Here is a 13,621-nt window from a genome sequence, read left to right on the forward strand (position 1 = left end):
GGGGAGGCCTGCTGAGCGCCGGGCGTCACGTGGTTCTGCCCGTAAACCGCGCAGGCGGGAGGTCCAGCTGTAATTTGCAGCAGGAAGCTGTTTGTGCCAAGAGCCACACATGAGGCATGAGGCGGCAACATCGATGAGTAAGACTGCCACGTGCGTAGCTACCCAAGTGGGTACAGCGTTTGAAGCCCTGGCGGCAATATTTGACGGGACGAAGGCTTGCGATTTTTACCGTTGCGGTTCTTGCGAGACCGTAAGTGAGAACAACGCTCGTTACGACAGCCCGGCTGTAAGTGCAAGCTGTGTGCATTTCGCATCGCAGCAGCCGCCACGGGGACACCGACACGGAGGCTGCCTTACGCTGGCGCGCGGGTCACTTGCGCTGTCACTGGTCCTCCAGGCTTGCGGGCTGCAGCGTATGAGGCAGCGTGTTGAAGTCTGCTTCTCTTGCTAACAAAACCCTCAAGTCTGTGTTAATTGATGAGACGCTTGCCAGGAAAAGTATGAGCGGTTCAGGCCTACTCTCTGTCCGCTGAAACCGGGCGTCACATGTTACTTTCCCAGACCACCGGAAGTCCTGGTCCCTGTTCCGGTAATGCTGGTGGCCTCAGACACCCACTCCAGCAGCGGCGATAGGGCGCAATCGTTGTCACGATAACACGATAAGTCCTAGAACCTCGTCCAATTAATATCAAACATTTCAGATTCCTGTCCTGTCAACACTGAGAGCTCCAGATCCCTGTGCTGGTTGCACGAAATGTCCCAGACATGGACACGCGCAGGATTTTACAATGAAGGGGTGTGGGGGGAGGCACAATAACTACAAACTTCACTTGAAACTAAGCGCACTGCAGACATATGCAATTTCTAGTGTATTGTAAAACAGCATCATGTGTTTCTCAAACCTCTTATTTTTAAGCGCCTGCCTCAAACTTTTTTCTGCCAACATTAAGTCGCGTAGATAATGATGCATGCCATACATTTGGTAACGGGAAGAGGATCACGTGCCCCCGAAGGCTACTACGTACGTGAGCCTTTGATCCTAGATCCCTGTCCCAACATACACCGGAATCCGTAGATCCTTGTCCACGTAACATCAGAAATACAAAATCTCTGACTTATGAATGCTGTAAGTCCCACATCCTTGGGATCAGTAACCGTATAAGCAACAGATGTCTGTCCTGGTCTTCTTGAAAACCCAGATTCCGGGCCCAGCAGCGCTGGAAGTCCTGGATCCCTGTCCCCAAAAACGCTGGATATCCCAAATCCCCGATTCGGTAACACGGCGCTCGCCAGATCCTCTTCCCGGCAGTACCGTGTCCCGCTCTCCGCAACCCGGTCCCGGTACTCCCTGTTCCGGCGGCGTCCTTCCCGGCTCCCACTATGGGGGAGGGAAGGGGGGGGGGGGCTGCGGCTCCAGTTCCCGCTGCGAGAGCTCCGGCTCCGGCTCCGCCACACTCCCGGGTCGCAGCGTGGCCATTGTTACGACACGGCGGCAACAATGGCCTTCCGCAGTCGCACCGGAACAGGCCCGTCCCCAGCCGGAGCGACGCGGCAACCGTCCCCAGCCACGGCGGGTTGGGGTCACGTCATAAATCACTGGCTACAGGCGGCGTGTCACTACGTTTGCTTGAGATGGTCCCGGTACCTGGATGCCAAGATAGTCAGGTTTTAAGGCAATGTCGATGCATGGATAGAATTACCGCAGAAAATCTGGGATGACTGCCATTTGCACGACGATTTTTGAAACTGACCCCTAGTGGCACACTATCTATTTATCCGTTGATTCAGTCTTCAATGGCGTTGTTTCCAATTCTCTTCTCAGCGAATCAAACGGCGAATGTTGGACAGAAGTTTGTGAAGATGACGCTAGAACGGTGGGACAAATCGAGCTACTACACTCATTGGGCTCAACGGAAGCTATTATTTTGCAAGTGTATTACTGGGCCCCTGTCTTCGCCCTGTCGTGACAGTTGTTTGTGTACCCGTCAGGCCGAGTGGATCCCTCCCCCTGCTTTACTGCCCCAACGGCTGGACGCTGGGGCGGCACGTCATCACGAGGTCACCTTCCTCGCCAGCGGCCTCCGGAAGTGAGGCGCACCGGCAGCGCCGTGCGTCCGCAATGTCGTCACCATCTGAATAACTTATCGCCCCCCTCGGCAGTGACAATAACGACAATGCACCGGCCGTGGGGAGGCGGCGGTCGCCCGACGCCGGTTTCACTGGCGCTCTAATGGCGGGGGTGATGCAAACCGCGCCACTGACGAAGACACGGGCGGCAGGCGCCTCCAGATGAAGAGCAGCGCCCGACCAAGACGCGGAAATTGTGCCGCGGGTCTTCTTCCCCGCTTTTTTGTTGCGCCTGGTGAAGAAAGCCGATTGATGGGTGAATTCCGTCGCCGCGAAATGCAACAGGTGTTCGGAACGGGAGACGCTTGTCCTGCGTCAATGACCTCTAACCTGCGCGTAGTGTTGGGGTTCGCTCATGACGGTGTCCTTTGTGACGCCGGGGTCTGACCGCAGCAACAGTCAGGATCATACATTTCTACCCGAAGACGGCATGCGACGGCTTGCCACGCCGTCACGGCTGACGTCACGTATGACGTCATCACTGGTACTTGCCTGCACGAAGCCGCAGGCTGAATGCCAGTAAATGTTTGCCGTTGACACCTGGCCAACAGCTTTCACCCATGGCTAGAAAGGCCCATCTCACATCGTGCTTCTGAACGCTAACGCTAGTGACAATGTCACATCTTCTGCACAGAGGTGGCAGGCTTCAACACGCGTCCACAAATCCGACTCAAGGCGTTTTTCGTGGTAAAAATGGTGTGCCTCTCGAAAACTCGTAGACCTTTGATATGTCAACCACTGAGAATGCCTTGTGGTATACACAGGTAACTCATGACTACCACATGGCAACTCGATGTCGATTTGCGGGTAAATTAATTTCCACGACGCGAGAACGTGAGAACACGTCTTGCAAACATTCAGGGACAAGTTTGGCAAAATGTGCTACGATATACAAAAGAGCTCGTGATATCAGTATGCCTGTGCTTGCCAGCGGTATTGCCTGCTAGTCAATTCGGCTGTCCGCCCTCCGGCCATCCGGGCAGAAGCATGCCGATGGGCTCCGCAGTAAAGCCACAAACCTCGGTCTCAGTCGCCGTCAAGCCAGCGGGGGGAATACGCCGTCCGCATGTTGAGAGGCCCGCTCGTCAGGTGACTATAGTCCGGGAGGTGTCGTCCATTAAGAGCGTGCAGAGTTCTCAGCCTGACCACCGAGCTTCCTCTTCAGTTAAAGCTACTTCATCAACGTCATCATACATAATTACTACTCAAGTCAAGTCCTAGATGCTTGAGAACTGGTTCAATTCTCTGACCCCGAAAGCTGAAAGGCTGGATCCGCCTTTGAACGACGCCGGCTAGAATGACAGATACTTCGTGGTCGGCACACGGCACCAAAACATGGAAGATAGAATATCGGTGATATTTCCAAAAGCTCAACTTACATGTTATACAGCACATCCGTACGTTTCAAAAGGCTAGAGAATTCACGAACCATGCATTCTAATTTGTACTGTAACGCACGTTCGCACAATGCAAAGTATGCTTCTTTGTACCGAGAGATATTGGTAGAAAACAGTAGAAGTGCGTCACGTTCACCGAGTGGTCTCCCTGCCGAAACCTGTCTTTTAAAGCTGACTGCTCTGATGAAACGTAGTGAATCAGTCTATCGATCAGCGATACGTCACAATAATTTAGCTCGCTTCAAGCTCTGCACAAGAGGCATCATGTTGGTCAGAAACAGACTACAAACATAAGATGAGCGCAAAAACAACCTGAAACTGAATATAACAATAAACATAACCTGACCTTTCCACAATTCTAAACGTAGCCTACATGACCAAACAACATGGCGTGCCTATGAAAAACGCATGGAGTTTCAAAAAGAGCACTCCAAACGCTGGTGGAGCTACGGTCAAGTTCACAAAACATGCATCACAAATACAACCACCATTCATGTTCGGGGCTCCCTGGAGACACCTCGAAGCCACTGCAGCCTTATGTGGAGCTGAGGTGTCCAGCACAAGCTCGCAGCCGACGCGGTTCTCAGACCCGACGTCAGCGTTGTCGCCTTAACCAACAGCACATATCGGCATGGCATGCAGAGGCATGACATGGCATGCAGAGGGAATCTGAGCGCAGCTCATTCAGACGCACACCAGCCAGACTCTGCGGCTGGCCATCGGCCAGCGACCCCTTGGAGGTCCTTGCCCTCATGTTTGACCCTTGCTCAGAGCGTTTATAACCACTAGGGCAAATCGCGTCCTATGTTCCGAGAGGAGGGTTGGATGCCGCTTCGGCAGGCGGTGAGCTGTTCGTGCCGGTGGGGAGTGAGCGCTTCGCGTCGAGCTGAAGCGAGTTGTCTTCGTCCCGCGCGGCGGGCAGCCGGTGTTCCCTGCTGGCGCCCAGGTATCGCGAGCTGTTCGTGTGTGGCTGGAGCGGGCTCTCCAGGTCGGCGTGGGATGGGCTGGCGGAGTCGGTCGGCTCGCAGTAGAAGAGCCGGCAGCTCCGTTTCCTGGCTGCGGTGAGCGCCTGCTGCATCCACGGGTTCTCCGCCACGTCCGGGGAGAGCCTGATGCGGGAGAAGATGGTGACAGGTCAAAGGTTACTTGGCCCACCTGACGGGTCATAGATAACATGCGTAAGTCCAAAGATACTCAACAGAACTTATTCTCTGCATGAGTCACGAGATAATGAGGACTGCTCGTTTGAAAAATCTTGTCAGAAAATAACGAACAGCCCAGAGCAGACATGGGAGCGCTTTTGACCTATTGCCATGACTAGTCATAAGCAGCATAGACTCGTCACTGCGGCAGACTTCCTTCGGTTCCAGGTTGGTGACTCACATGGCGTAGTAGAGCAGGAAGCTGTCGCGGAACGGCGACGCCTCCACCTGGCGCAGCGCGTCGCACAGCTCCTTCTGCAGGCACTCGGACGTGTCGAGCGCGCCCAGCTCCGGCGAAAAGGCGCGCAGCCGACGGCGCACGCTCTCCGGCAGCACAGCACCGGCCGACGGCACGGCGTCGAACAGCGACGAGCTACCGGCCGCCGCCGCCGGCGGCAGCGCGCGCCGCCGGCGGCCGAGGCCGATGGGCGCCGCGGCGCCGACGGCGGCGGCCGGCAACAGCGCCAGCGCGCCGATCAGCAGCGCGCCCTTGTAGAACAGCTTGACGTAGTCGCCCTGGAACTTGTCGTAGAGCACCTCGCGCACCAGCGTGTCGCGCACGACGCCGGTGGCCGGCGGCGCGCGCGCGGGCGGGCTGCGCTGCGGCGCGCCGTAGCTCGTCGCCGGAGGGTCGCGCGCGACGCCGTAGCTCAACGCCGGAGGGTCGCGCGCGACGCCGTAGCTCACCGGCGCCGCCGCCTGCGGCACGCTGGCCCAGATGATGGGATTGGCTGGCCGTCTCGCGCGGAGTGGCGGGCTTCGCAGCCTCTGCCCCGGGTAGGAGACCTGGCGCACCAGCGTGTCCTTCACAAGGCGGCCCTTGGGCGGGCGGCGGTGCTTGTGGTGCTTCTTCCGCGGCGGGCCCAGCAGCACCACCGGCACCGCCTGCACCGGCACCGCCTGCACCGGCGGCGCCTGCACCACCGGCGCGGCTGTGACCGGGTCACGTGCCGGTGCCCCGTACATCGGCGACGGCGGGTCCCTCGGTGGCGCGCCGTAGGTGGTGGGTGGAGGAGCTGGAGGGTCCCGCGCCGGTGCCCCGTACATCGGCGACGGCGGGTCCCTCGGTGGCGCGCCGTAGGTGGTCGGTGAAGCGACCGGAGGGTCCCTCGCTTGACCGTACGTGCTGGTGGGAGCACGCAGGGGCACAGCAGCAGCACGTGCCCCCGACCGACTGGCTGAGGTGTCCGACGGCGGAAAGGTGCGGGTCTGACCCTCGTAGAACGTGTAGGTGTCGCCACCGTCGGCGGCGGCGGTTGTGGTGGCGCTGCGTCCGGCATCGTTCATAGGGCGCCAGCTGGTCTGATCTGCGCTCCTGCCGCCACCGTAGGACGAAGGAGGGTCTCGGGCTGGGGCGTAAGAGGACGGAGGATCTCGAGCTGGTGGTGAGTAGGAAGACGGAGGGTCTCGAGCTGGGGCGTAAGAGGACGGAGGATCTCGAGCTGGTGGTGAGTAGGAAGACGGAGGGTCCCTAGCCGGTGGTGAGTAGGAGGACGGTGGGTCCCTAGCCGGTGGTGAGTAGGAGGACGGTGGATCCCTAGCTGGTGGTGAGTAGGAGGACGGTGGATCCCTAGCTGGTGGTGAGTAGGATGACGGTGGATCCCTAGCTGGTGGTGAGTAGGATGACGGTGGGTCCCTAGCCGGCGGTGAGTAGGAGGACGGTGGGTCTCGAGAGGGTCCGTACGAGGAGGGCGGTGCCGGCGGATCCCTCGGGGCATCGTTCTGATTGGACCGCGCGGCAAAGCCCGTCCTGGGTGGAGGTACAGGCGCAGACGGAGCGGCCTGCGCCGCCGCCCCGCCGGCGATGATGGTGATGCTGCTGCCCGCTCCTGACACGCCTTCGTCCCTGCTCGAGCGGCCTCCCGCGTCTAATCGGATGCTGGTACCCGAGTCGCCGCCCAGCTGGATCGAGGCGCCGCCCAGCGAGATGACAAGCCCCTTGCTCGAGTCGCTTCCGCGGCTGCTGTCACGCTGCACGCCGAGGGCGCCTCCGCCCACGGGTGTGACGTACGCCAGCTGCGGGGTGAGCAGCGGGTTCCGCGCAGGGGTGCTGTACGAGTGGGGCACGGCGGCGACGGGGTTCTGGACGACGAAGGATGGCGCTGGACTGGGGACGGACAGGCTCGGCTGCTGAACGACGCTGTAGGTGGCCGCCGGCTGCTGCAGTGTTGGCGCCGCCACGGCCAGCACGGGGGACTGTCTCGCAGGCGAGCCGTAGCTCTGCACGGGCGCGGCGCCCGCCGGGGTGAGAACTGTACCCGGCTGCTGCGCCGAGTACAAGATGGGTGCAGCCTGGGGTGAGCTGTAGCTCTGGACTGGTGCAGGTGCCGCCTGGGGTAAGCTGTAGCTCTGGACTGGTGCAGGTGCCGCCTGGGGTAAGCTGTAGCTCTGGACTGGTGCAGGAGCCGCCTGGGGCAAGCTGTAGCTCTGGACTGGTGATGGAGCCGCCTGGGGTAAGCTGTAGCTCTGGACTGGTACAGGAGCCGCCTGGGGGATGTTATAGCTCTGTGCGGGGATAGGAGCTGCGCCAGGCGCTTGCACTGTGTACGTGGTGAACGTGGTTAGCGGTGCGACGTAGCTCTGTACTGGGCTGGGCGCGGGGCTGGGTGGCTGGACCGAGAACGCAGCAGGAGTCGCCTGCTGTGGAAGACCGTAGGTCTCCGGTAGCGGCCGCGGGTCTGCCGCAGCTCCTGGACTCTTGAAGGCGCTGGCGGGAGCTGCCGGGGAGCCGCGCTGATCGGCGGGGCGCTGCCGAGGCAGCTCGGCCGGCGCTGGCGCCGAGGTAGCGCCGGATCAGGCCCGCCAGCGCTGCGTCCGAGCTCTGCCCGTAGGCGGCGTCTGCGGCGCCGAACGGCACGCTGGGCGGACCGTACTGCTCGTCCAGCTGCAGGGGGGAGAACGTCACCGGGAAGTCGGCAACTGGCGCCCCGGTCCGGCATGGCGTCGAAACAGCGACGGCTTAGCGGACCGCGCCGGGGCCGGCGTCGGGACGGAGGTCACATCCACCAGGCGCGGGCTTGAGAGGGACTCGGAGAAGACGCCCGGCTCTGCCATCTGACTGATGAGCGACGAGTGCGTGTCTCTCGCCGCACGCGACTGCGCGCCGCCTGGTGCCGCGCTGGTGCTATCGTCTCGCTGGCTGTCTGCGGCGGCATCTAGTGCCAGTTTGTCGAACGATTGGTTGAGGTCCGTGGCCTCCAGGCTCAAAATCAAGCAGAATGCGCCCAGCGCTCCGGTAAGGGCTGGAAAGGGCGAACGAAACTGCGATTATCATAGCACAGCGCTCTTCCAAACTTACGGTTCTCCACCGGACAGACATAACAGGTATCACGATTTTTATTTCTGCTACCATGGCTACCGGGGCGGGGTGCCCTGGAAAATACGACACATTGAGGGATGCACTACATTTCGGTCTCTTCACTGACGCGGTAGGCATTCCGAACTGGGCAATTGGCCTCAGATCGACACAGTGTCCTCATTGCGCAAAAGGATTTTAGAGTAGAGTTCGGCACTGGGACCCCTGACTCACTGATTGCTTTGGTTGCCATAGAATTGGCCAACATAACCGGCCGACACAGGTAGATATAGAGGCCCGCATTGTCTCATGGGCCCCCTTTGGTGCAAAAGGCTGTCTGACTAGCACTTAAGCGCTCGGACATATGGAACGGGGTCCCTATGCAGCCAAAAGCCAGTCCTTCGGGCACTCCGGGCCCTCCGACCGGGCCCTTGCTCGCCAATCCCACAGGCCCCTTGGGATTTAACAGGTGCACGCTCCCTGTGCCCCCCCCTCCCCCCCGCCCCTGCGTGTAACCCTGCTCGGGAAGAAAAGCGACCACGCTATGCGCTCCGATGCACCAGAGGCTGGTATTTGGTAGCTTAAGAGCCTGACACTTACCGGCATGGTACTTTCTCCGAGTCCATGTATATTAATGCCATGCGCTAAACGCTTTCGACCAAGGTCTTAAAACTATATTTCGGCAAACGTAAACAAACGCAAGTGCGCACCTTACTCAGGGGCGTTAAATTAGGCCACATGAAGTAGGCATGTTTACTACGGTGACCTTTGCGACACATTGCATTTATTTGATGATTAGACAGAAGACCCGGTTATACCTCAAAGCATAAGTTCCTGAAACTTACTGAGCTCTTATGACAGAACACGGTGTAGTATGTTCGGTGCCCGGGCCTGTGTCCGGTCTGACAGGACATTGGGTGAAAAGTATGCTGATAGGAACGATAAAACGCCATCCAGAAGCAATTGCCTCTGGGCCCGCGCAAGAACACATACGCCGATTACGTCTAAACATTCGGAAACCCAGCGAGATATTGCTTCATTCACCGAGTTGCCTGTCCAGCTTTCCTTGCTAACGCCGCAGGGTCGACTGCCATGTATCGGCGAGAAGACCGCTTCCCTCTTTTGGAGCTCCAAGAAGAAAAGAAAGGTGATGCTGCCGCAGATCCAATGTGGTATGGTGATTGATGACACACCGTCGTGATCCTTCTGAGATGAGAGATGTGGCTGCTGACATCGCCTGACGTTATAAACCATGGCTTACCAATCAACCAGTGAGCCATGAGCTGACAGGTATAGCTGTATACGTCATGAATGAGGTAGTGTACGAGAAACCATGATTTACGGCTAAAGAGAGAGAGAGAGAGAGAAGAGAGAGAGAGAGAGATAGAGAGAGAGAGAGAGAGGAGAGAGAGGAGAGAGAGAGAGAGAGAGAGAGAGAGAGAGAGAGAGAGAAGGAGAGAGAGAGAGGAGAAGAGAGCGAGAGAGAGAAGAGAGAGAGGAGAAGAAGAGAGAGAGAGAGAGAGAGAGAGAGAGGAGAGAGAGAGAGAGAGAGAGAGAGGAGAGAGAGAGAGAGAGAGAAGAGAGAGAGAGAGAGAGAGAGAGGAGAGAGAGAGAGAGAGAGAGAGAGAGGAGAGAGAGAGAGAGAGAGATAGAGAAGAGAGAGGAGAGAGGAGAGAAGAGAGAGAGAGAGAGAGGAGAGAGAGGATAGATAGAGAGAGAAGAGAGAGAGAGAGAGAGGAGAGGAGATAGAGAGAGAGAGGAGAGAAAACACAGAGAGTAGAGAAGAGAGAGAGAGAGAGAGAGAGAGATATATATATATATATATATAAGAGATAATATATATATAACATGTATATATAATATAATAATATATATAGATATATATATATATAATCTATATAATATATATATATATATAAATATATCATATATACATTTGTTCACCAAAGTGAAGGATCCCACCTATACAGAGCGTGTTAAGGCACAAGCGATATGCCGAAAATTCAGACCATGACTTGCTATGTTGTCCGAATACATTTGTTTTGTCCAATCATTTTCCATGAACCATCAGCCGTCTTTTTATGATGATGTCCACAATACAGTCAAAATACGCCGTGGGGGAACGCGTGGCTCATTTTCACTGTTGATTGTGTGGGAGGCGAATCAATACTGGATTGACCCTCAGGTAGAAATGAAACAAAACAAGGTGAAAAACGACACGGGCCCTGAGATCCTAAGACACCCTGAGGCTTGGTGACTTTTCCTGAACCCAAACTGACTCCAAACACTGTGAGCATTGGAATCATTAAACCAAAAATGGCTGTAATGCCCCGTTAAACAGACCTGAGTTTCTACCTCACATTTCAAAAGTTTTTTTCTGGTACATTTTTGTTTCAAATAAATGGCTGCATTTTTAGCTGTTCTTAGCAAAATAAGCAAAACAAGATGGGGTGGGAGATTTACGTCCCCTAAATTCAAAGGCATCCCCGTGTCTGCCATTGGCACAAGGGTCGCTCGCATTCGTGGTCTAACTCTTCACATTGGTTGTTAAATCGATGTTTGATGTAGCATATCGGTTAGGTCCGCTAAACATGCAATGAACAAAATTTTTTTATAGTGCACATTCTTCTCCTGAATGCACCACTGAGGGTATTTTCGAAGCGCTTTCCTGTCACAGAGTGCGAGCTGTGACCGTCAGTTCACCCCTAGGGTTACATAATCCGATTTAGAGATCTTAGGGGGAGAAAATTAACGACCGTACATTATTCAAGCGAAATTTATCACACGAAAATAAGGTTAGAAGAAATAGATGAGATTAGCATGAATCTATCAGTTGAATTTATGTCACTGTGATATGTCTTTAAAGAGCGCTACAAGTCTTGAAGGCAATAGCACCAGTGATATACTGAATACCGTGCTTGCTTTCCGTGTAATGCTGTACACGTGGGTAAACATGCTTTTCCAATGTCCTGGTTTGCTTTGTTTCGGGGTCTCTTTGGAAGCAAATTATTTCTTCCAGTGCTAATCTGAATTTAGTGTGAACTTGGGGTCAAAATATTTGTCAAAATGACAGATAATGCGTTTGTCGGCTTCTGGTCAGAACATGAAATCGCAACTGTAACATACACCTCTGCTCTGCGGTTGGTTCTGTCCTGGTAAGAACCGTGCAGCACCCATTATACCGTCCCGCCGCACTTCAAATACATCAATAGACAAAAACATACCTGATTATCTCGAAAGAGCATTACGGTATTATCACGACAGATCTTATCGCTCAACTGTCCAAAGTGGTCCATCACCAGACTGCCGCAGCCCTTTACAGCCTTTAGCCTTAAGCCTTCACAGCCACTAACCGCTTATCACTTACAATTGGCTTCTGTAACGGAAATGCCTTCGGCGTTTGTGTAACCATTTTTGCACAAATGCCTAGAAGCCTAGAAGGCAGCAGGAATCATGACTCACTTATTTCAGCTCCATTACCGGATCTTAATACCACATTGAATGTAAATTGGGCATCAGTCGAGGAAAATTGTGACATTCGTCCAATGCGCGGCATCATCGACGACCCGCTAGCAAACAAGCAGATCCCGGCGTTGCGTGGCTGAAGGGCATCCCCTCATTTCGGGTCAGACTGATCGGCTGATTGATGCCGGGAATATTCACTAAGAGGGCGCGCGCTCTCAATTAATGTGTGGTGGGAAACTGCAAACCACGCCAGCCACGGTCCGGACAAATACATGAATTTCTCTCATCCACGAAGTGAGCGATGAAGCAGCGCCAGGTCACCAGCCGGCCAGCGCCAGGTCACCGGCCGGCCAGCACCAGGCCACCAGCCGGCCAGCGCCAGTCACCTGCCGGCCAACGCCAGGTCACCAGCCGGCCAGCGCAGGGGTCACCCAGCCGGCCAGCACCAGGCCACCAGCCCGGCCAGCGCCAGGTCACCTGCCGACCAGCACCAGGTCACCAGCCGGCCAGCACTAGCGCTAGATCACCGGCCGTTCATCAAGCAAACAACTTACTCAGTTGAGACGAACAACCGGAAAATCACCAACAGGCTGAGGGCTTGAATGTAATCTTCCACTTACCTTACGGCTATGGGTCGGCGATGACAATGCACTTTTTTGTTCACCGACGCGCATTCTTGTGCGGCCAAATCTCCGCCCCCTCGGGCTGTGCGCAGGGTCACCTACCGTTCATTGTCGCGGAGTCTGAGAACGCACGCTGCGCGGCCGTCAGGACCGCGCCACTGCACGTCTGCCGGCGCACGTGCGTCACGATCGTCTCACGGCGGCGCCCCTTCTGACGGCAGACGGTGCGCAGGGGCGGCGCCGGCCGGCCTGACCCGAATCTGTCAGCAGGCATCCGTCAGGGGCGCCGGCACGTGATCATATCTTCGGCGCTTTTCCTCTCGGACCGGGGATGGACAGGGGACGGGACCGGCAGCCAGGGATGAGCCGAGTGTTGTGCGGTGGGGGCTCAGTCGCTATCAAGAGAAAGTGTTTTTCACTTGACGTGGTCGGAGGATTTCAAGTGGATCAAAATGCCACGTTTTCGGTGAGGTAAGATGCTCCGTCGGTGACACGCAGACGCACTCAATACATATTGCGACGTAAAATGGTGCGTTTATAGCTAAACTATTCGGCCACATGTCAGATTTGAGTAACGTTTCTGGTCCACGCAATCATTTCTGAGAGCTCTCGACCGTTTGTGTCAGTACAATCATCATCAACCATCAGTCACGGAACCAGAAAGATAATCCCGGATGCGTTACAGATATTCCTCTTTCTCTTGAGGGAATGTTTCACGTTTGAACGTAGTAAGGCAAGCATCAACTGTGATGAAAAAGATACTGTCAGCCAAAGTTGAAATGGTATATATATATATATATATATATATATATATATATACGTACACATAATAACAAATATATACATAATGTATGTATATATTTGTATGCATGTTTGTATGCGTGTGTGTGCATGTGGGTACAACTCGTCAGCAAACCCTTTGCGGACTAGATTTGCTCCAATAACAGCCACAAATCTAACCCTTGATAGCGAAGCTCCGCCAATGTAAAACTGCCGACGCAGGCGGTCAACGAAGGTGGTGCATGGTAGGTCCTGTAGCTACGTGGGATGAGGTGTTTGAAGGGGATTTGAGAGGCAAATTTGCGTTCAATATGCATGGTTTTAGTGCATGACTACTCAGCTGCCTGATCGGATCGGCTCATCCGTTATGCTCAGCTCAGATCAGTTCGATATGTATTGCTTAATGCTTTATCCGAGTCAATGGGTTACAACTAAAACGATGAAAACAAAAATGCAGGAATGATGACAACACGTCAGGAACTTGAAGAAGGCCTTCAAAGTCAAGCAAATCCCTCTTTTCACATTGGTCAATTTTAAATATGAGCGCAGCACGGCTCTGGGAGGTCATAACGTCCGGCGGCAGCTGGTTCCAGGACGAGGCCGCATGATTTAAAAACTCCTTACGCGACATAAATAGCCGGAATCCGGGCAGCTCGAAAGCGCCAGCTACCGTCGACCCCGTGATGCGCTCACTCACAGCGATTCGAGGGGTGAACAGCGGCCGGACCGTCA

At 55.4% G+C, this 13,621-nt stretch overlaps 2 protein-coding genes across 2 annotated transcripts; both read right to left on the minus strand.

The window, feature by feature from the left end:
* Positions 1-3,468: 3,468 nt before the first annotated feature.
* Positions 3,469-5,063, minus strand: LOC119093908 (uncharacterized). Its single transcript, XM_037216923.1, has 2 exons — positions 4,908-5,063; positions 3,469-4,633 (listed from the first exon to the last, which is right to left on the minus strand). Coding segments are annotated over exons 1-2 (309 nt in total). The 5' UTR covers positions 4,910-5,063; the 3' UTR covers positions 3,469-4,326.
* A 139-nt stretch (positions 5,064-5,202) lies between these two features.
* On the minus strand, positions 5,203-7,519 carry LOC119094527 (proline-rich protein 36-like; the record flags this gene model as incomplete). Its single annotated transcript, XM_037217585.1, has 3 exons — positions 5,203-5,215; positions 5,319-6,108; positions 6,172-7,519. Coding segments are annotated over 3 exons (2,151 nt in total), but the record flags the coding sequence as incomplete, so codon positions are not given.
* Between the last annotated feature and the right edge of the window lie 6,102 nt (positions 7,520-13,621).

The sequence above is a fragment of the Pollicipes pollicipes genome, unplaced genomic scaffold (genome assembly GCF_011947565.3).
Source record: "Pollicipes pollicipes isolate AB1234 unplaced genomic scaffold, Ppol_2.1 Scaffold_4002;HRSCAF=4701_pilon_pilon_pilon, whole genome shotgun sequence".
NCBI lineage: Eukaryota > Metazoa > Arthropoda > Thecostraca > Pollicipedomorpha > Pollicipedidae > Pollicipes > Pollicipes pollicipes.